A 24,188-nucleotide genomic window follows, 5' to 3' on the forward strand; every position below is an offset into this window, starting at 1 on the left:
TCGGGTGCCCCTTCGCATTCACTGGACGGCTTTCGGGGTATCCTTTGAAGACATGGCAGTTCTTTTTGTGGCGAGTGCCGATGCTTCACACCCATTTGAGCTTTTCTACTCATGGGTTACATTTCCTGCTGTAAATGCAGATGATGGTATGTTCCATACTTACACTCACTCAGCTGTGCCTGCTGTGTATACACCATATAGGACACAGGAGGTTCCAATTTCTGATTGGCAGCATCATGTTTGGTTTAATGGCGCCCTTCCCCACACCGTGGGTGCAGTTCGTTTGGGTCCCTTGTCTACTCCTGGGGCCACTTGGCCTGTCTTGGCCGGGTTTACTCCTCAACCACATTACCTTACGGTCCCTATTGCGGACTTGAGAGTCCTTTATGGCTCTGTTGTAGGGGTGCTTAGGGCTTTAGTGCTGTACGTTTCCCGCAACATCCAGGTGGGGGCACCTGGTGCTGCGGCGCAACCAGTTGGACCGGCCAGGATAAATATCAGTCCTGTCATGGTTAATGCGGTAATGGGCAAGCACCCCCAAGATAAGGACTATATGCCTTTTTGGCTTGCGAAAAATTTGACCAACTGAAAGCAGGATTTCATAACACGAGTCCTGTTGAGAAACACAGGATTCTGACCATTAGTTTGTAGAAAGACTTAGTACCAGAGGTAACAGATTGTGACACCTGGGGTAAAGTATTTGCAGCAGTCTATGCAAAGTGCTTCGGCACGCCGTCTGCTTTGCGCAATGTCCCCGATGCTGATAAACCCCGCCAGTTACCGGAAAGTATTGCGGAGGCTTATAAGACCATTGGCTGCAATATTTTGGGTGTTAAGCCTTTTGCTAAGAGAGCAGCTCAACCACAAACTCAGACGGCTAAGTCTAATAAAGGCAACCGTCCAGTTTTTCCTAAACAGAATTGGAAAACTAAAAAACAAAGGAAGCAGCAACAGAAACAAGGGTTGTGTCCTGCATCACCAATACCTGTGTCTACTGAGCGCACATATGATTTGCTCGAACGCGCGAGTATTAAGTCACCTGATCGATTTCAGGTTCCTGATCAACGTTCTTCTAGTTCTTTGCAGGAAGCGTCGGTCTCACAAACCGGTGAAGCAGCAGAGGCCGGGGTGCCCCACAAGGACGTGAGCAGCCCCGCCAGACGGAAGGTAAAGACAAGCAGGACGACTTTCAACATCAACGCCCTCAGTTTCAGAAAAAGAAAGTTTCTGCGTTAACAGCAAGGTATGCCACGGATAGAGAGAACACAGCTTCGGAATCTGCCGCTCCGAGAGGGGAGGAGGTAATCCTCCTTAGTTTTGCACACACAGTAACGAAGGAGCAGCCGCAGAATTTTGCAGAAGACTGGGCTAAGGTGCTTGCACCGGCTTTGTACTGTACTCAATGTGGATGGGACAAACTTTCGCCCAGACATGAGATACCATTGCAGTCTATGCCACAGCCTCAACCCCAATATCCCATGCGGCGTGAAACGAAGGCTCCCGTTGCAGAAATCCTTGAACAATTAGAATATGATGGTGTGATTAAAACGTGTGTCGCCCTTGAATAATCCTCTTTTTACTGTGACCAAACCATACTTGACAGATCCAATGGATTTTTTAGCCATAACCTGTCATCTCTTAGTAGTCAATGGACGGCTTTCACTTCTGGCGGCAAACAAAAACAGTTCAAAAGATTAGCCATGGGCTACAAAAACAGCCCAGGCGTCTTTGCCGCCTGTATTGTCTCTCTGTTAGAGAAACTCGACCCTGATGCATGCTTGTATGTTGATGATATTTTTCTCACAGCCGACGAATTATGGCCGCATCTGTGTCGCGTTGACCGCACCATTGTTATGTTTGCGGACTTCGGTTACAAATTCAACTTTTCAAAATCACACATTGCAGTGTACACAGTGTTGTTCCTGGGCTATGAGCTCAACAATGAAGGTCGAGGTTTAGCACCTCACTTCCTGGAGAAATGCGCACTGTTGCGTGCTCCAACAACTCTGAAAAAACTACAATCTTTACTGTTTTTTTTAAATTTTGGGCGTACTTACATTCTCGAATATGCCCAGAGTATCAAGCCGCTATATGCCTTGGTACAACCAGCTTTTACCAAATCTTGTTGGCTGCCTGAACATTCAGCTATACTGCAATCTTTGCAGTCTGATCTTCTTGAATCTAAATACTTACTGACTCATGACATTCACACGAACCTGGTGATAAGAATTGTGCCAGGCGCAGTGGGTTTCACATACTTGACGTTTAATGAAAGAGACACAGTCCCTATTGCCTAGAAGTCACACTTGTACACTTAGGCTGAAATGTGATTTACGTCTGTCGAAAAAGTTTTGACCGCAGTGCAGATGGCGATTATAAAAAGAGAGAGCGCTGTCGCAGGGTAAACACATGTTGGTTGTTACACCGTATCCTTCCCTTGAGGCAGTGACGAAAGCCAGTGTACCAAATTCAAAAGCTTTGCATCCTCGTTGGATACAATGGGCCACATCGTTGATGTCTCCGGATGTCACGTTTATTTTTTATTCCTCTTTGCAAAATCAGGAGTACTTGCAGTATGAATTTGTTCATCCTGCTCCTCTGTCCTATGCCTGCTGGAGGATTACCATTGTATCATTTAGACTGACGGTTCGGCGCAACCGGCGACAGAATCTAAGCATGCTTATTCAGCAGCCTGCGCAACAGTGGTGGGTACCATGATGAATGGAGAGTTCAGGTCCGATGTCGTGCACACACAGACATAGGGGACTGTACCGCACAGTTGGCAGAGCTATGTGCTCTGGTGCTTGCACTGAGTATGCTGACCCTCTTGTGACTACTCTTATTGTAAGTGACTCTTACTACTGTGTTCAATCTTTCAATGACAATTTATTCTTTTGGACTCAAAATGAATATCGTGATTCCAAAGGTAGCACAATCAAACACAAAGTGCTGTGGGTTTGAGTCGCAGAACTTAAAGAGCATCTGCCTCTCGTGAATGTAATTTATACTCTTGGTCACCGGCACGTAGGAGTACACGCTGTTGGTAATAGTCTTGCTGATGAAGCAGCAAAGACAGCAGTAGCAACATATGTAGTAGCAGCAGTTACACGTTCCAAAAGTAAGATTGATGATGCCATCTTGGCAGCCATTGCTGCAACAGAAAAGTGAGGTCATTACCATAGAGGTTTCCCTTCTAAATACTCTTATCATTTAAGTCCTGATACAGTTCCCTATGTGAGAATTAACAACGTTGGTGACAGATTGATTCCCACAGCGGACCGCAGGCTTTCCTTGATAACAGCCGCTCACGAGGGCATGGCCTCGGCTCATGCCGGCGTTTCATGCGACTGTCTCTATCTTACAGCAGCATTTCTGGTGGCGTGGATTGTACAAACAGCTGCGTGATTATGTCCTTACTTGTGACATTTGCCAGCAGATAAAACCTTCAACTGCTGCGCGTCCGCCACAAACACAACTGTACATATCTAATAAACCACTTGGGTGTGTTTATTTAGATCACTGTGGTCCTTTCTTCTCATATACTGCGTATAAGTACATCTTAGTTGCAGTGGATTCGTGCACATGCTTTAATTGGCTCTGGCCACAAGGTAGTGCTGATGCTCAAACTGTCATAAGGGATTTGCATGTCTTTGTGGGAATTTTTGCATGTGGCACCCTTCATTCGGACCAGGGTCTAGCGTTCGCCTCTAAGGCGTACAAGGATGCCATGAGGTCATTGGGGGTGCAGGTCAAATTTTTGTCTCCGTAACCGGGCCTGAGGCCAATTCTGTTGTGGCGCGAATGAACTGTGACTTAAAGCAATCCGTGACAGCTAGGGTTTTAGGTACTGGCAGGAACTGGCTGGCCCATCTGTATAGCGTTCAACTTGCACTTAATAATCTCCCTAGAAGGTCTCTGGTAGGCGGACCCCATAAGAAATGCTCTTTGGCATCAAAATGTTTGTTCCTGACCTTGAGGGTCTAGACATGGTGGCGTCTGCCGCACCCTTTGACGTAGATGATCATTCTGCTGTATTGCTGATGTTACACTTCAGATTCCGGTAGTTGGCTGGCTACCCCGAGTCGGTGACCTGGTCCGTGAGAAGATGGAGAACAAGAAGGAGTTCGGCACCTCATATCGTGCACCAGTTCCTGTGCTTGCTGTGCAGGGTACATCAACAGTCATTTTACCTCCATTTCCTGGTCGCAAGGATAACAGGTACATCTCCATTGACAATGTCAAACACGAGTGGACGATTCTTCTTAGTATGACACCAGCGGTCTCTTGTCCAGCGATGCTGAGAAATTTTGTTTTGTCTCCGGCGAATACCAACAGGCCTGACATTGCCTTTGAGATGCATACAGTTACTAATTCATTATTGAATCGACCAGCTGGTAATCCCCATGATTATATTGAGTACACTTATCCCACAGATGTGTTGTTGCCTGGTGTGCAAACAAGTGCAGTTGACCAGTCACGCTTTTCATTTGACACTAACTCTAAATCATCGAGGTACCCATCGAAAGTTTCTATTTTTGCTGTTTGGTTTAAAAGACATTTTTTGATACCCCCTTGGACTTACATTTGGCTTGTGCTTTTTAATTTTTTTTTTATTCATGTCAATTGGATTTGTGCTTGTATTTTGTCGTCTAGTAAATGGACATTATGTTAAAGAAAGATCTACAATTAAGTTAATTGATGGAACTTTGGCATCCCACTCCTCGTCCCACATAATGAAGAGGGACCAGACTTTTGTCAACATCACAGCTTGGCCTGTATTAGATGGGATTGTGTGGGATGCTGTTACGTTTCAGATACACTGCCCTAAAGAGGTTATAAATATCCCTAATTTACTTCGTGTTTCAATGGGGGATGTTGTAAAACAAAACATACGATCTGACGATTGGGATGTTCAAGCCGTAGAGGCTCTTTTTTCTGATTTGAAATATTGTGCAGCTTTTGATGCTGAAAATTTGTACTTAGAGTCAGCCAATCATGCTACTATGGCAATTATTTTCTGCATAAACCAAACACATTTAGAATGTGGTTAATTATACACAATGGGAAGATTGCCCAGCTCCCATTGAAGGCAGCTTGAAAACTCTTTTGAAAAAGATTACTTATTTTACTGATTTTAATCAATCCAATCCTGACGCCTTTTATTTTAAGATGACTGCTTAGTCCTCTTCCAAAGTTAGACTCACCCACACCAAATTACTTTATTCGAAGTCCTATATCCATCAATTAGCTACAGGGGGCTATGAGCTGTGGAAAGATACTATTGATCTTAAATCTGTTTGATGTTCTAAAAGCTGGCAAGTGCAAGGCACTGAGGCTTGCCATCGTGCATGTCTCATCCTGAACCATATGTTGTTTTTGAATTAGACAATTTTACAAACTACTTGCTTTGGATTGGCTACATCTAAAAAATTAAATGCCCCTTTCATTCCTGATTTGGGGAAATACCCTACATGGTAAAATCATACCGATAGGGCCATTGATGAATTGCAGTCCCTATTAACAAATTCTTCCTTTAGTATTTCCAGCTTGGATCCCCATTGTGAGAAAGTGGCTCTATATATACTGGACCAGACTAAGGTACTTTGGGGCAGATTTATGAAGGGCTTGCGCCACGTTTACGCCACCGTTGCGTGACGCAACGGCGCGGAAACGTGGCGCATCCCTGCGCCCTATTTACAACGTGACGCATCTAGGAGATGCGTCACGTTGTACAGCCCTGCGCCATGAGGAGGCATTCCTGCGCAGGGGGGGGGGCGTTCCTGCGCAGGAACGCCTCTTGAAAGTGGCTGAGTGAAATCTATGAGATTTCAGTCAGTCACTTTCAGGGCAATGCTGCGTCAAAACCCTGCGCCTGCTTGAAGCAGGCGTAAGGCTTGAGGCAGCATTGAAAGAATAGGCCCCCCCAGAGCATTGCTGGAGCTGCGTCGCGCTTGCGACGCAACTCCAGCAATGCGCCACATTTCCGGCACAGATGCGTTACGCAACTGTGCCGTTTTTGCCCCATGGTGCACCGCATCATAAATGCGGCGCACCATGGGTGGCGTAGCTGTGGCGCACTGTGGCGCATGTTAACTGGCGCATCCCTCGGGATGCGCCAGTTAACATAAATCTACCCCAGTGTGTATAGAGTCCACAAACCCCAGAGGTATAACAGAGGTTAAAGCCAGGTGTGACCTTACTCTCTAAAATGGTAGCTTGGTCGAGCAGTAAGGCAGTACCAGAGGATAGTGTGAAGCATTTGTTGTACACAGTCAGCAAAAGGTTTCCCTCACTCAAAGACTGAACTCCAGGCCAATTGTTTTTATATCAAAGATATAGATGTTTTATTTGGTACACAGACAAAATATCGATTTTTAAATATCGATATACAAAAATATCGAAGTTTAAAAATCGATGGGACAAAATATCGAAGGTAAGTAATATCGACAGTCTTAATATCGATATTAGTATGATATCAGTAATATCGAAGTTTTAAATATCGATGTCAATAATATCGAAATAAATAACTTCGATGTTACTAATATCAATTTTTAAATAAATTTAGTGTATATTATATTGTATTTATTATGTTTTATTATTTATTTTTAATGTAATTTAATTAAATATTGCTTTTACTTCTGTAGCGGGTTGTGGGTTTATAGGGGAATAGGGTGGGAAGTAATTTAATTATGTTAAATTAATTATTAATTAGTAGGAATTATTAATTAATTAATTAATTGAGAAATAATTTTTAATTAATTTTAATTAATTGATTAATTGATAAATATGTTCTGTAGCGGGTTATGGATTTATAGGGGAATAGGGTGGGAAGTAATTTAATAATAATTAATTAATTAATATATGTTTGTACATATTTTAATTAATAATTAATTGGTAATTAATTTATATTAATTAGTTAATTAATTAATATAATTTTGTACATATTTATAATTATCAATTAGTTGGTAATTAATTAATATTAATTATTTAATTACATTAATTATAGTAATTTTTTATATATAATTTTTGGTTATTCTTAATTAATTAATTGGGAAAAATAATATTAATTATTAAATTAAATTAATTACAGCTAATGTGCTAATATATTTACTTTATTGTTATTGTTAATTAATAATTAATTGGTAATTAAATAATATTAATTAATTTTGGGTAAAGGAGTATTTTTAGGGTTCAGGGTCAGTTTTCAGGTTTTGGGTAAAGGGGTATTTTTAGGGTTCAGGGTCAGTTTTCAGTTTTTGGGTAAAGGGGTATTTTTAGGGTTCTGGGTCAGTTTTCAGTTTTTGGGTAAAGGGGTATTTTTAGGGTTCAGGGTTAGTTTTCAGTTCATGGGTAAAGGGGTATTTTTAGGGTTCAGGGTCAGTGTCAGTTTTCAGTTTTTGGGTAAAGGGGTATTTTTAGGGTTCAGGGTCAGTTTTCAGTTTTTGGGTAAAGGGGTATTTTTAGGGTTCTGGGTCAGTTTTCAGTTTTTAGGTAAAGGGGTATTTTTAGGGTTCATGGTCAGTTTTCAGTTCATGGGTAAAGGGGTATTTTTAGGGTTCAGGGTCAGTTTTCAGTTTTGGGGTAAAGGGGTATTTTTAGGGTTCAGGGTCAGTTTTCAGTTTTTGGGTAAAGGGGTATTTTTAGGGTTCAGGGTCAGTTTTCAGTTTTTGGGTAAAGGGGTATTTTTAGGGATAAGGGTCAGTTTTCAGTTCATGGGTAAAGGGGTATTTTTAGGGTTCAGGGTCAGTTTTCAGTTTTTGGGTAAAGGGGTATTTTTAGGGTTCAGGGTCAGTTTTCAGTTTTTGGGTAAAGGGGTATTTTTAGGGTTCAGGGTCAGTTTTGGGTTTTTGGGGTACAGGGATATTTTGAGGGTTCAGGGTCAGTTTTGGGTTTTTGGGGTACAGGCGTACAGGGTAAAAACAAATATTACATTAAATCAAATAAATAACATTAAAAAAATTACATTAAATTATTAAGTGTTTTATTTATTTAAAATGTATATGTATTAGTTTTAATTTTGTTTTAATATTTTTATTTAATATTTGTAAAATTATATGTATTTTAAAATTATTTTTACATTATTATTAATACATTTAAAAAAACGATATTTTTGATTCCAATATTTTTGTACTACGATATTATTTTTTTGATATTTTTGTACTTACCTTTATGAAGATAGGATTCCGATATTTTTGATGTCGATATTTTTGCTCCGATATTTTTGTATTTCGATATTCTGTCTGTCGATATTCGTTTTATTTCTAGAACCAACAGGTATCGAAATATACTGTTCTCAATATGGGAGGTCTCAGATGAGTACTTTGCAGAAAGGTAATACACTTTGTAAACACAATAGATACAGGGGTTGCAGTAGGCAACACAATTCTACACACAATTTAGCATTGAGCTCAATGGATTTTCTTATATAAACACAGTTGATTACTTTGTAGATTACTTGGGTAGTTATAGGACTGGCTCCTAGATTCAGTCCTGGCGTCTAAGCTGAAAACAGTTTAGTAAAAACGTTTTAGGTATTGCAGTGATTTTTCAGGAATATAAAGCTATTTTAAAAGTTCACACTTTTCAACAGAAATCTGGCAATGTTATCCAATGGGAGAAAATTCAGGTTGCAGGTAAAGTAGAATCTCATTACTTTGGTAATCCAGTACTTGGCTCCTGGGTCCAGCACCAGGGTCTCAACTTAAAACAGGTAAGCAATTTTGTTTCAGTATTTCATGTGATTTTAAAAGGATATTTAAAGTTTTCAAAAGTAGACACTTAAAAAAAATTTCATAGAAAGACAATGGATTCTTATGGAGAAAATTCAGATTACTAGTAAACCCGGTAAGGATTACTTTTGCGGTTCAGTATTGGGCTACAAGGTACAGTACTAGCTTCTCTCCTGATCACAGGTGAGTACTTCGGAATTCGAAATTCGGTTGATTTTATATGAACATTTTAAGTTTCCAAAACTTCACACTTAAAAGATTTTTCGAGTCAAGCCAGTCAATGTTATCCAATGGCAGGTAAGTGAGTTACCCGTTTCCAGGTGAGTACTCGACTGGTGAAGTTGTGGTTCTGGGCATAGCCTCAGGGGTCCCCCAGGGTCAGGTAGGTACAGTTGGTTCACCCTCAGCGGCGCAGGGGCAGCCGGGTGCAGAGGTAGTTAGGCCCAATGTTATCCAATGAGGGACAGGGGGCCTCTGATTGGTGGCTGCTGGCTAGAAGGCCACACAGCTGTGGGAGCTGGGCTCCTGGTCACTTGCTCAGGGCAAAGGGGGAAGCAGGATAGGGCAAAGGTGGCACAGCCAGCGGTACTCGGGTGGCTGGGTGCAGGATGCTTTTGAGCCATCGGGCGCTCATTGTTATCCAATGGGAAAGGTAAAAAGGGAACAAAGGCTGCAGGCTCGGGGCAGAGACTCTCCAGGGGCGACCAGCACATCGAGAGGTAAGTTGGGATCTTGGAGCACAGGTAGGTACCCCAAAGGGAGGCACAGAGGGCTGTAGGGCGCCAGGTGCAGGGGTGTCTTTGGGTGTCGGAAAAGCTTACCCTCAGCTGGTCGTGGTTGGGGTGGCCCCTGGTTCTGAGTCTGCAGGCATCGTCTGGTTCGTCGAGGAGGCCCTTTGGGCACTGGACTTCGTGTCCCAGCCACCAGGGGGATGTCCTCGTGGTCTTGGATCACTCTGGTACGGGACGGTCTCAGCGGGTGCAGAGTGGGCTGGTCCGGAGCTTCCTGGCTCGCACCAGCGGGGTTGTTGAAGCAGAGCCTCTGCTGATGGGAGTACCAGTCTTTAAGAGGGTCAAGGCAGGCAGGTCCTCTGGGTGTCCCAAGGATGCTGTCCACAGGAGTCGCTGGGATTTAGGCAGGAGCAGGTTACAGGATCGACAGGCCGGTAGGGCTGGGGCCAAGTCAGTTGTTGTCGTCCCTTTGTTAGCAGCTGCACGGCTGGTCTTCTTCCTCTTGGTCTTCTTTCTTCTTTTCTTATCGGGATCTGAGGAAGGAAGGTTGAGGGAGCCCCTAAATTCTAAATTTAGGGGTCTTACTGGTAGGGCAAGGGCAGGGACCAATAGGTCCCTGTCCTGGGGTGGGTACACCCCCTAGCCTGTTCCTCTCTTGTGGGAGGGGGGCAGCAGCCTAGCTGTGATTGGGCAGGGCTTCCCATCTTCAAGATGGCCGGAGCCCGGGGTCGTGCTTCACCTCGTCTTCCCCACCTGAGGGGTGGGGTTGGCACGGGCTGGCACACCCTCCTCCTGATGTAGTTTTTCCTGCCAGTCTTCCCACCAGAGTGGGGTCAAGACTGGTGGGGGCCAGTTTCTGGGTACAGCAAATGGTCTGGAGAAGCTCACAGAGGTGGCATGCCTTTGAAGCTCCCCCCTGCGTATCCTGGGGTAGGAGACCTAGCACCTCACCCAGGATGTGCATTGTTGCAGGCCCACGAGAGCGGGGAGCTCTACGTCCAGGGGTCCAACAACATGTCTGCTGTGTGTCAGCCTCTGCAGCCACTCAGCCTAAACATGGATTGTAGGTTAAGTTTCCAGGGGGCATCTCTAAGATGCCCTCTGGTGCATTTTACATTAAATGCCACAGTGGCATCAGTGCGGGTTTAATGTGCTGAGAAGTTTGGTACCAAACTTGCCAGTCTTCAGTGTAGCCATTATGGTGCTGTGGAATTCGTAATGACAATCTCCCAGCACCATATTCTCTTAATGGCATCACTGCACTTACAGGGCCCAGGAATGGCCCTGGGTACTGTAGGGGCACACGGCTCATGCACCCGTGCCCACACCTCTGGCATAGGGCACCCAGCTAGACGGGTGACTGAAGTATGCCAGGGCAGTGGGTTCTGTGGGCATGGCACACAGAGGTGTGTGCCATGTCGACTCTCTGTTTAGTCCTGTACTTAGACACTCAGCCTGCAAAGGCAGTGTACTCTTTTTCTGTTGCCGAATCTAAATTCAGCTGTATGGCTCATTCATGGGTTAATAACACTGCCCTTTCCCTTGTTTAAATTCAGTTCATGTGTGAAACACTATGCCATAGGCAGATGTGAACCATTGGGAAGCGCCTATCTCCATGAAGATTGGTCTCTGCCATTTACCTATAGATACCTGAGGGAGGGTAAAGAAGTTTATTTAAAGGACGAGGAGTGCACTTCTACACCTGATCACTCACTGGTTTGCAAGAACATACAATTGCACGGCTCGTGTAACACGCAAGCTCCGAATTTAGCATGCATTTTAAAGTGTAATCCTGTCCCACCAACGTTCACATTGCTAGCTAACGGTAGCTATTTACTTATAAGTGATGAAGATGGATGCGGTATGCTGACAGGGATTCCGTATATTGTGACCTTCTTCCAACGTTTAGTTTGCTGTAAAAATGTGCTTTTCCCGCCTCCGCATGGGAAACTCGGTGTGTTTCCTTATTACTTCGAACGTATTACTTCAGATTATCCACTTTGGCAAATTTTTAACTTGGTTCTGTCTCACTTGAACTTGAACTCTGCGTTCCTAATTGCCTCCCTTCTTGTATGTGTTCCGATCAGGGGAGGGTGTAGTGAAGACAGGACCCTGCTTGCACACATTGCTATGTTTGCATAAGCTTATTAGAAGTTTAAACGCCATTTTGCCACTTTGCAGCTTTTGCACACAACACTACATGTAACTGTTGTTGTAAGTTAAACTGCTTGATTTTCCTTGCATGAGAACGGTTTGTTTTTAACATCCCCAGACTTACATCGTGACCTTAGTCTGTACACTGAGTGCAGAAACCTTCAAGGTCCCCATAACAATGTATGCTGTTGTTTAGGTTGATCGTCCCGCGCTCTAGACACATGAACATAGCTGCAGCTAACTGAAATTCTAGTCCCTTTAATATTGCACTGGATGCATGATTTTGGGCACTTGGAGAAAAACCTTTTCCAGTGAGAGAGAGAGCGTTGCTGATCCTGATGTGATTCACTTTTGCTGATCTTGGAGGTATGGGGTTCCCCATTCAAGCCTAAGAGACCTTCTATTATTATACAACCTAGTCCCTAGCAGGGGATGGTGGTTCACAAGGCGCTATATGACCTGTTTCCACTATCATTATAACATGATTTCTCCCTTTGTGTTTTATGGAATTGTAACAATGCGGCTCGTATTATTTTTAATCATATGCCTGTTATGTTAGCAAAAATACTGCATCTTAGAGCACGTCATTAAAATAAACATTTTAAACTTTTCCGTGTCTCTAATTACTCACTTTGTGGACTGGTATGAGAATAAAACAAAAGAGTGTTCTTGATTCTCACCATTCCTGAGAGTACCCTAAGTCGCATGTTCTGGGTTGTCTAATCATTGTTAGCTTTGCTATAGGATGAAGAGCTAATGAGACACTGATACTAGTTGGTTAGGGGTTCTGGGTATTGCGGTGGGTTTTTTGGTACACCACAATTCACTGAGGTCTTGGTTTCCTGTGCAAAGTTCTGTGCATGAGCAGAATCCCCCCACCAAGGGGGTGCTGTAGGGCCCCCTTCGTTTCTTCACCGCCACACTTTTTATTGCAGTCCCACCACCATGAAAACTGCAGCGGTGAGGGAACTAGTAATATTCTTAGCAGTGCCGCAGCAGCATCGCCAGCATATTACAAGCCTCATATTGCTGCAAGACTGCCAGGGAGAACGAATCCCTGGCAGCAGCAGTGCTTTTGTGGCGGTTCGACTGCCAAAGTCGAAATATGGCGGGTGGATTGCCAGTCTTTACAAAAAAATCGAAATAAACAGGGCTTGGACTTTGCTGATGGAAAATTTGACCCAATGTAATTGAAACTTTTGGTCATTGGTCAAAGCATTCACCTATAAGCATAACATAAATCAAGAAAGTTACACTGATTCCCTCTTCTATTTGTGATGCAATAAACCTATAGACTATACAATACACACGTGAGACATGCTTGCATTCCACATATTTTCTTGCACATTATTGCTGAAGTCCATTTTCTTACTATGTAATATGAATGTGAATCAGTCATTGAGTAGCTTTCCTATTTTTTTCTTTTGCAGGTGACAAGACACGGCTCTTTGGTCAACCTCCACAACACCCCAACCTTCGTTACCCTGGGGGTCACCTCTTCGGTGCCATGCCTCCCACTGCCCAATGTTCTTCTCATTGCCAGGATCAGCAAGCTCGATGAACAGCCACTAGCAGAGGCAGACATGGGTGATTCTGCTATGGAGCTCAGTAGGTAAAGGATGCCTTGGATACTGTGGCGTCATTTTGGATCACTGACATTTTGCTCCCTGTTGACGCAGCAGGAACTGGGCTTCCTTGTATGCAGTTTTTGTTTACTGTTTATTTGTTATGGATTTATGTGTATGACTTGCCTTCCCACTAGCCTATCTTGATTCCTGATTGCTAGATCAAATGAACCACTTAGCTTGCAGGTACATCATCGACACCTCCTCCAATAGAAGAGATATGCTGCACTCTGATTTAGAAGAACACACACCAGGCATGAACCGAGAATTCTGCTCTAAGATTCCTTATGGCCCGATACATATAATCTATAATCCATAAAACATATAAATACATTCATACAGAATAAAAATCAATGTAATCCACAATGTGATCCCATATCCTTGTTAAATGGTAACCAATCAGAAGTACTAATACTCATGCATGGCAGCGTACAATAGATTTTACCACAACAAAGGATTTCGAAGGTTGGAAATGTGGGTCAGGATTACTCCCTCTGCCCCTCACTAGATCAAATCCTTCATATTGTGCTGGAGCCAGCAAGTAAATATTGGAGAAGCCACCAAACCGCTTACATGTGGTGTAGATGCACTTCAATAAATATATGCAGTTTCAGAGTGCACTTTCAAATCAGCGCTGTTAGCACGCAAGTCCACATCTGACTCAAAAACAACCAGCAGGTCTGTTGTATGATCTGTAATGGCCTGAGACACATACTGTATCAGATGAAAGAAAACCTAAGTTGATCCAAACCCAAGGTTAGGATGACAGGAAACCCTGAGAACCCTCTACTACCATTTGAATGGTCATCAACTCTGGATCAGGGCCCGATGCCAGTAAATTGTATAAAAACCCTGAATTCCCTGTTTGACCACAAACTATTGTTCAGTGAGCAGTTGTAAGGAATACTAACCTCCAGGTGATGAGACCACAAAAGGCCCGGTTCCAGGAATTTTTATCTGGATGGGCCAAGGGTGCATTCAGGTGGGCCATTGTGGACCCAATGTATGTCAATTCTGGAGGTAGCCTGCAAGCCCTAGATTCACAAATGGACGTTGATTCACCAAAATTCCAGGGATAGTGAAAACAACATCACACATCCTTGACTTTAATGACATTACAGGAAGTGACCTCATATGACCTTTGACTCTCAATCTTCCTACGAAGTGATGTCACGTGACCTTGAATCTGATAACATCATAATAATTGACATCGCTGAAGTTATAATAAAAGCATGTCTAGTATGATAACACAACCTAGATAAATGTCAAGATCATTAATTGTTTCTCTTAGTATTACATGGACAATTATGTGTTCATCTGAAGGGAATATAGTGCTACAAAACACAAAACAGCACTGGGAATCTACATGTTCTATACCACAAACTGTCATTATTTATTAGTTACCCTCCTGCATACTTCAATGAGAAATCTATTGATAAATCATAGGGACAGAAAAAAAGGTATTTAAATAAAACAATAGTAGTTATGTCCACATGTTTTAATTGATGTAGAGTTGACGCTATAATGAATATAAACTATTTTATTGTCCTATGTTATTATTTACTGTGAATAGATTTGATTTAAGATCACCTACAAGGTTCTATCCTGTGAAGCACAGAGGTAAATGTTTTATTCAGGCACTTAGTTTTTTATATATTCAGGATAAGGAAAAGCAGAAAATTGTTTTAAAAAGTTTCCCTCTTAGTTCATTTTCTTTATTTAATCAGAAAAGAGCACATTGTACTGCTGAATTTATTATTAATTTGACAAAATCGAACATGTAATCTCCCAGTTCCATTCTCAGTGGAAGCTGGAAAAAAGTAAACAGTGCTCATGAAAACAGTGTTTACCAGCTGTTCTTGGAGATAGGGCTAGTGATTTTTTAAAGTGGTGGGCTTTAACACTTGCCCTGAATTGTAGAGAGTGAAGCAAGTGAGCATGACATCTTCTAGGGAGGCTTCCAGGGGGTCTCCCCCTATGAACATTTTGAAAACATGGGACCAGATAGTGCATTTTAAACCAGGTTTTTCACATATATTTGCTAAAAAGCCATAGGTTCCCTTCTCATTAAATATTAAAGTATTTCATGATGTGCCAGGCCAATGTAACCTGATGTTCCCAAGAGTTCACCCCTTTTTCCCCAAAATGTGCTAGAGGTGCTCCCATACGTCAAACATTACCACCATTATGCCAGAGACAGCATATTATGGGTGCTCCTCATATGCCATATATGACACTTAAATGCAAAAATTACATACAATATGCCACTTCCGGAGTGTTTCCATTAGTGCCATCCATAAAACATGGGTGATTCTAACATTAAAGATTATCTCCAGTAGCACTTTGTCATAAATTGCCCCTCTGGTTGTCCTTCCTATGCCAAAAATGGCCTTCAATATGCCAGCATTTTGAAACAGGTGGCCCCTTTGCGAAGGAATTTCTTCAGTACGCCAGCAATTTGATAAAGTTGCCCCTGTGCACGAATTACATCCAGCATGCCAATGCTAAGTATAACGTCTATCGTGCCCTTGTTTCCTAGCATTTTGTCACAGGTGCCTGTCATACAATGAACTGCCTCCAATAGACCTGTACCAGAATTTTTTCCATGGGGGCCTCTTGAAGTTAAGATTTGCCTTCAGTATCCCAGAGTCAAGGGCACCCTCACAAGCATAACACCACATTCTCACTCATTCTCACTTATATTCACTCAACACACTCTCCTTCATTCTCACTAACTTGCACTCATTCATTACCACAGTTGTGCTCACTCATTAACAATCACACTCATATTCATTCTCACCCACATACTCTCACTTTTTATTGCAGTCACTCTTTTTCTCACTCACTGACTTACGCATACTCATTGACACTTAGGGGCACATTTACTAAAACAATAGCCACAAGTAGCGCAGCATCAAAAGTTGCTATGCTGCACTTCACTAGGGGAAGAGTGCATTATAGAGCCATATCCACTAAGATATGGCACTGCTGCTCTCTTTTTCAGTACTTGTGCACAAAACAGACGGCCTAGCACCAATGGTGTGTGTGCCCACTTTGTGCACCCTTGGGGCACTGTGGTATTTCAGAAGGGGCTGCAGACACTTGTGCAGCCCCTACTGTAATACTGATAACTCCGGCGCATGTGCAGAGCCAGCGCTATCTTCGGGCATGCATTTTCTGAATGTGTATGAGATTCAGCTTTAGGCCCTAAAGGTTGCGGGGACACACGCTCTGCAGCTTCTGTGCATGAATGATCAGCTGTGTGACCTCTTATTGTAACAGAGTACCTTATCAAAGCTAAACAAACACTATTTGGGAAATATGACAAAATAGAATAGATGAAATTCTGCCCTAAGAATTTTACATAATTGTTTTAATTTGGCTGTAAAGTATATGCTGCAATGTACACCGAGACTTTTCACTTATCTGAAAATCTTATTTTGTTTGAGGAAAAACTTTAGTAATGTACATTTTCAAATATACTTGTGCGTTGAGTTATTTAGCTCTGAGGTAAGTTTGGATAATTAACATTAATGCCACTGTGTGTATATCATGCTACATTGCATAACCCAGGGTAGCCATTTATTGGACTGAATTAGGATCAGTTCCATTGGGAGTAGCTGTGATTAGACAAAGAGTAAGATCACTGTCACCAGGGCCACTGAAATTATGCAGTAGGGAAAGACTGCAGGGTTGAATACATTGTGCAGCAAGAAAAGGCAAAATATATGGCATAATGCGTCATATTTTGTGATAGTATTACTTAATTATTTTGTCATTTAAAAAAAACTTGTTAACCCTGTCTGAGCATAGGTTGCACCTCATTAGTACACAACCAAGAATAGCAATAAGCAACAGAAAGGTGACAAGCCAATCTTTGCAAAGGGTCCTCAACTGCAAGGCAATATGAGTTGCAGCCTTTTTAGTAACTTTTGATCTGTTTGAGCTACAAACATTTTTTTATATCTGCAGATTATGTGGCAGATGATGGATTGTGTGGCAAATGATGGATAGTGTGGCAAATGCGGCAAATCCATAATTATGTGGAAATCACCAAAGCAGCAAAATGACATACTTCCAATGGCCATGACTGTAACCCGGGAATGTGCAATGTACTGCAACACGATATCAAAAAATGAAATGCTCACATTTGTTGTAAACCTTCTGTAAGGGTGAGAATGAATTCAGCCCAGTACAAAATATTAAATGATAAACTTGTTATTTATTTTACCACAGCATTTGGCAGGGAACAGCAAGAAACACATACTCTAGTAGGCATTGTAATTCCACATTTATTTTTAGATAATGGTCAGACTTCTATGATTACCTTGTGGCTGCTCACCCAATGGATATGTACTGCCACTATCTGAAATGTATAATGTGTGATCGATCCTGCAGCATATTACTACACGCATCATACACAGACTAAAATACATAAACAGTCTCAGAATTCCCACACAGAAACGTTTATAATTGAGGTTCAGAAGAATGCTCATAGCCCAGTTGCTCCTGCTGCATCATTGGCAGGTAATCCCCAACCCCCCGTCCCCCAATACACACTGCTAACTGAGTCTTGCCTCAGACTCAAGCTAGGGTTGCCCCAGGGCCATTTTCTTCCAACATGAATATGTCAATGTCTCCGTTAGTACAAAAATCACCTAAAGCGATATTTTTCCCCTTTCCAGTGCATACTTAATACAGTATTTATAAAAACAATGTACTTTCAAATGGGTTCTAGAGGTTCCTTAATGACTCCTGACTAGGTTTGCCACCTGGCCAGTTTTCTACCAACGCCACCAGTATTTTAGTGTCCCGGCAGATTTAAAAATAAGCAAAATCACCTAAAGTCGTTATTTTTAGCACTTACCATTACATACTTCAAACAACAAATATAAATAGAAAACACTTTTAAATGTGTTGTAGAGCTGCAAAGATTCCTGACTAATAAATAAACTAAATACAGACAGAAAAGTAAAGTTACAAATGAATCAATTCGATTTTATTCATAGACCTATTTAGTATTGTGTCCAGGCCTTTGCACACTCTTAAAACTACAACTAATGGCTGGTATTTTTCTTTTGGAAAGGTGTCAAGCCTACCCCTGACTACCCACCTGGCCCACCTGCTTGCTGCAAAAGGTACTCCTGTTGCTCCAATTGTAACACGAACTTGAATTTACTAGAACCCTCATACTCCCAAGACCAGACTGTTGTTATATTGCCTACATTTGTGCACTAAAGAAACAAACATTCAGAAACTCCCATAGTTGCAGAACCAAACTGTGAAATCTAAAGAAAAAATACCTTATCCCCCCAAGCATTAAACAACTGCATTGCCTCCAAGTACAACAAAAAATGATATTCAAAATATTGGGCATCATGTTCAAGTGCTTCAGAGAAATATGGGGCTGATTAGGACAGCGATCAGACTTTTGTCTGACTGCCATCCTATCGGAGGTGGGACCGTCCGACAGGATGACGGTGGTTCCGCCAATGAAATTACAATGTGACTGTCTCCAAGGCGGTCGCAATGTCTATGTTTTGTCTTGAGGTCGGTACTGCGTGCTGCAGCACTCGCCGCAGTGCAAAACATAGACATAAAACGTATCCCTGCACTACGTGACAGGCACCATGCAGTGCCTGCCACATGGTGCAGGGATATGTAGGGGACACCATAGGTGACCACCAACACCCAAAATCAAATACCAGGTGGAAAGGGGGGCCTGCTATGGGCCCCAGTGTCCCTTTCCTCCAGCCTTTTTCATGGGAGGTAAACCGCCATGAAACGGATGGCGGGGAGGGACATCATAATCCCTGCGGCGGTGACTGGCAGGCACCACCAACATTGTAGGGATTATGGCTGCCTCCGATGCACCGGCTGGCTCAAGGATATGTAATATGGCAGGCTGGAAACTTGCCCCCGATGGCAGTGAGACCGCCATTGTAATTGGGCCCCTAAGTCCTTTTAAATTCCTAAAATTACCCCTTATTACAAGCTCAGACTTTGCAGCACCAGTTTGATCGATGCTCCCATATACTGAAGGAAGAAGCACACAGGAATACGTAAGAGCTTAGGGAACTTATCTCTTGAATGCTTTGGACTCTCTCTCTCTCTAGAGAGAGCCCTGTCTAATTTTGCATCCTTAAAAAGCCATTAGAAGACTGTATGAGTACCACCTCACCCCGCTGTACGATCTATCGCCCTCGTTCTAGTACTAGCCCACCTTGATTAGCTCCTGAGGACTTTAGTAACATACTGGATCTATGCTCTGCATAGTTCTACCCTTCCTTAATTGCACTGCAAATTAGCCTTGGCGACATGTTAGTGCAGTACAAATCAAATAAATAACCAGGTAAAAAAAAAACAATAAGCTACACCACCATAATGAGTCAGAGAACAATCATAACTTGCAACCAGTCTGCCTTTCCTAGGAATGGTCCGTTATAGACACAAAAGGCAACCATAGTGTGAGGCCAACCACTTCCTACTAGGCATGCTCCATGCAGAAACGATTTCCGGCCTAGCGTTTGACCCGGGAGCACTTTTGCAGGCATGTGAAGCTTCTGTAATAGACAGGGAACTTCCTCTGCCCTCCAGGTACGCAGCCATTTTGATTGTTCAGCTCGCCACGGTTATTATCCCTAAGAAGAGCATTCCTAATTAGATGCGTCATTGATTAATATTTCTTCGCAGATGCCCTTATTTTGAACACCGTCTCCTGCTCTCTCCATTTTAGGCTTCTTCCGTTGAGGTATGTCCGACTTTCAATCCATAACAAACATCGGCGCCTGCTGAAGCTGCGGACGGCGAACCAGAGGAATTATTACCTGCAGCTGCGTGACGAGCACCCCGACACAGTCTTTGAGCTCTGGACCCGGCTGGTACACATTCTGCACTGCGGCCTGTCCATCACATGCAAGGACCCATGCATCATCATTCCTTACAGCTTCGTGCACAAGGAGGTGGATATGGGCTCCTCTTCAGAGGTCTGGTACTCATTAACACAGCTTTGTATTTGTGAGATTCCTCACTGGCCTACTAGCCGAGATCCTTTGCGACTAGCCTTGCAGGGATCCTTTATTCCAGTGGTCTTCAAACTTCTTGATGTCGAGACCCCCTTGTCAAACCTTTTTAGGCGTAAGGACCCTCCTCTGACAAAATTTTCTAGAAACAGGTTCTCATCAACAGCATCTATCGACAACCATATATGCCCCTGTTCGACCTGGCATCCTTTGGCATGTTTCCCGTGTTTTTTTCCTTTCTGACCTTCTTAGGAAATGCGGTGATTCCAGTCCTTTTCCCATCACAAATTGCTGCCTAGCACCAACGTAGCAGGATTGTTTTTGAACGGGAAGAGGCACCTACCTTCACCAAAACAATCCTGAGGGACGTTTTCCTATTTCTATGTGAGCAGCAAAATGCAGCACACATGGAAAGGTGAAAAACGAGGAGAAATGAAAACATTTCTCCACGTTAAGCTTCTACTATAGAGGTATCCGTTTTTGGAGCTTCCCCAGGTTTACATGATTTTGTAAATAGGGGGCAGCATCAAAACCCATGGGCTTTGCTTGGGAACCCCATGCAAAGCCCAAGGAACACCTCCTTGATGCAGAGTACGGCAACACAGTAACTTGCACTGCTATGTCTTACTCCATACCTATGAGGCAATGCAAAGCCATGCTGGGTGATTTTGCACTGCCTCATAGGTATGATTGAGATTCTTATGCTGCCGGAGCATCAAAAAAAGTGATGCTTTGGCGATGCAAATCTCTCATACATGAGCCCAAAATATTCTGTACGTTTAAGGTCTTCACCTTCAGGTATCTACATATAAAATAATGGGCAGCGTAAATCAAAAATAAATATAAAAAAAGATATTGCTCAGTGGGAAATGCACTGTAGTACATTATAACATTTCAAATAGGTAATGCACTGCAGAGGTCTGTGTGTGACCAGAGAACCATAGAATTAAATCTTGATTGGTGCAGTGGAGAATAGTGATGTGTATTTTAAGTGGTATGAAGTCACAGCCTGTGACGGAAAGCACTGTGAATATGTAAGTCATTTTTTTATACTTACATTACATACATGGGAAGATAGAATGCTGCAAAACGTACCAGTAGTTTTAAGATAAAATTATGCTTTCAAAATGTAGGTTTTAATATTCCCGGAGTATATGTAATGCAGTTTTCATTTTTAATATAACTGTCCCTTCAACACCTCTTTAGGGGCACTAAGGGCTGTGTAAGTGCATTAAAATATAAAGCAAAAACTTCCCAGCCCAGTTGTTAAACTCTTTGCATTTCTACTCAATAAAACACACCTTCTGTCTTCACAAAGAAACAGAATTGCTCCCAAGCATCACTTGCAGATTAACTGATGAGGCGCATTTGCCTTTCATTCAGGCAAGCAGCTGATAATCTCAATTAGCGATCCTAGCTGTTTTTTTGCAGGGACAAGTAAAGCTGGGGAATCTGCGACCCCCTTCCTAGAACTCCACGACCCGCCTGGGGGTCGCGCCCCACAGTTTGAAGACGTCTGCTTTATTCGATGTCATAATCTGTTGCCGTTTATCTCTTTAGACTTATCCTTCAGCCTCACTTATGCAAAGCTGTTTCAGAACAGATGTGGTCCCAAGCCACTTCAAAAATGTTTGCAGCCCTGTGCAAATCAGCATTTTGTCACGCTGTCCTCTTGCATTTAGGACTTATTTTCACTGTAGACTGCAAATCTGTTGAACCTTTCTAATGTTGTTCAGACAAAATATTGAGTCCGTAATATTGAATGACACAATTATCGAGTTGGAAATATCGTGACACAGAAAAATTGTGTGCAAGAATATCGTGGACAAAAGCATCAATGTTAAGGTTATATCAATTTTTAAAATATAAAAGTAATTATTATCGTTTGCAAAAATATAGTTGTTTAAAATATCGATTATTCTAATTTGTGTTATGTATTTTAGTATATATGTTAAATGTATGTGATGTAATTTTTTTGTACAAATATTGTTTTTGTTTTTTAATGTATGTTTAAAATTGTGTGTAGTTATTACATTTAGTTTAATTAAAGTTTACGTATTTTAGTTCCGTTGTTAGTTGTGGGTTTATGGGGGAATTGGGTGGGAAGTAATTTAATTATAATAAACGAATGATTATTTTGTTATTTAATTATATTTATTTAGTAGTGCTAACTATGCTTTTCATTTTTTGGGGTACATTTTATGTGTGGGTTGTGAGGTTTATAGGGGTAATTAATAATTAGTTGTTAATAATAATTAATTAATTGATAATTATGGTAATTGTGTACATTTTTTAGGTGCAGGTTGTGGGGTTTATAGGGGTAAAGGGTGGGAAGTAATTTATCTTTAATTCATTATTAATGAGTTGTTAAATAATATTAATTAATTAATTGATCATTAATTATGGTAATTGTGTAATTGTTTTTTAGGTACAGGTTGTAGGGCTAATAGGGATGAAGGGTGGGAAGTAATTTGTTTTTAATTAATAAGTAGTTGATAATTAATATTAATCAATTGATAATTATGTTAATTGTTTATTTACATTTGTGTGTCTGGGGGATTCGGATTTATAGGGGTAAAGGGAGGGGAGTGTATTAATTTAATTTATAATTAATTGGTAAATACTATTAGCTATTTAATTGAAAGTTAATTTAAATTTTGTAATACATTTTTTAAGTTCAATTTTAGGTGTAGGTTGTGGGGGTTATGTGGGTAAAGGGTGGGATGCTTTTATATTTTTGATGTGGGTTTTGTAGAGGTAGGGCATGGGAAGTAAATCAATTTCAAGCAATTAATATTGTTCTCAAACTAATCATTATTATTGATTTAATAATTAATTGTTTTGTGTTTTATGGGGGTATATTGTGGGAAGTACATTCATTATAATTAATTGATAATGAAAATGTAATTAATGAAAATTATTTTGATGAATATTTATATTAATAGTGTAAATATTTTTTTACGTGCAAGTTGTGAGTTAGGGTTGGAAGTGACTAAAGTAAATTTATGTAATAATTAATGTTTTTGTTCATAAATATTTTCTAAATAAAAATATGTATTTGTATGAAAATCATTTTTGGATTTTATATATATTTGTTGCTTTTTGTGATTTGTATTTAACATTATAATATGTTTTTATTTTTAATATAAAAAATCATTTTAATTTTGTTTTCAACATATTTATATATTATTTACTTTGTTTTTAAAATATTTTTATTTTGTTGAAGATATTTTATTTGTTTTTAATGTTGAACTGACTGGAGTGGGAATAGTACATTTTACTCCTCTGCTATCCAACACTTTTCCTACTGTTGGATTTATTGGAGTGGGAATAGTAAATGTTATCCCTCCGCAATCCAACCCTTTACCTACTGTTGTACTGACTGGAGTGGGAATAGTAAATGTTATCCATTCGCTATTCAACACTTTCCCTACCGTTGCACTCACTGGAGTGGGTATAGTAATTTTTACTCCTCCGCAATCCAACATTTTCCCCACTGTTGTACTGACTTGAGTGGGAACAGTATATGTTATCCCTCTGCTATCCAAGACTTTCCCTACTATTGCATTTATTGGAGTCGGAGTAGTAATTTTTAAATCTCCGCATTCCAACACTTTCCCTACTGTTGTAGTGACTAGAGTGGGAATAGTCCATTTTACCCCACTGCAATCTAGCGCTTTCCCAACTGTTGTACTGACTGGAGTGGGAATAGTCAATTTTACCCCTCTGCATGCCAACGCCTTCCCTCCAATCACACTGAATGGAGTGAGAATAGTAGATTTTACCCTCTGGAATCCAGCCATTTTCCCTACTGTTGCACTGGCTGGAGTGGGAGTAGTACATTTTACCCCTCCGCAATCCAACGCTTTCCCTACTGTTGCACTGACTGGAGTGGGAATAGTATATTTTACTCCTTCACATTCCAGC

The 24,188-nt window shown here is 41.5% G+C and overlaps 1 protein-coding gene across 1 annotated transcript in view; it reads left to right on the plus strand.

The window, feature by feature from the left end:
• Positions 1-24,188, plus strand: part of LOC147750946 (Golgi-associated RAB2 interactor protein 1A-like) — a 226,189-nt gene that overhangs the window by 64,611 nt on the left and 137,390 nt on the right. Inside the window, exons 2-3 of the mRNA XM_086918856.1 lie at positions 13,045-13,226; positions 19,976-20,225. Of these exons, the coding sequence (XP_086774982.1) occupies positions 13,045-13,226; positions 19,976-20,225 (432 nt within the window). The remainder of the gene's footprint in view (positions 1-13,044; positions 13,227-19,975; positions 20,226-24,188) is intronic.

This window comes from Lissotriton vulgaris, chromosome 1_1, assembly GCF_964263255.1.
Source record: "Lissotriton vulgaris chromosome 1_1, aLisVul1.2, whole genome shotgun sequence".
NCBI lineage: Eukaryota > Metazoa > Chordata > Amphibia > Caudata > Salamandridae > Lissotriton > Lissotriton vulgaris.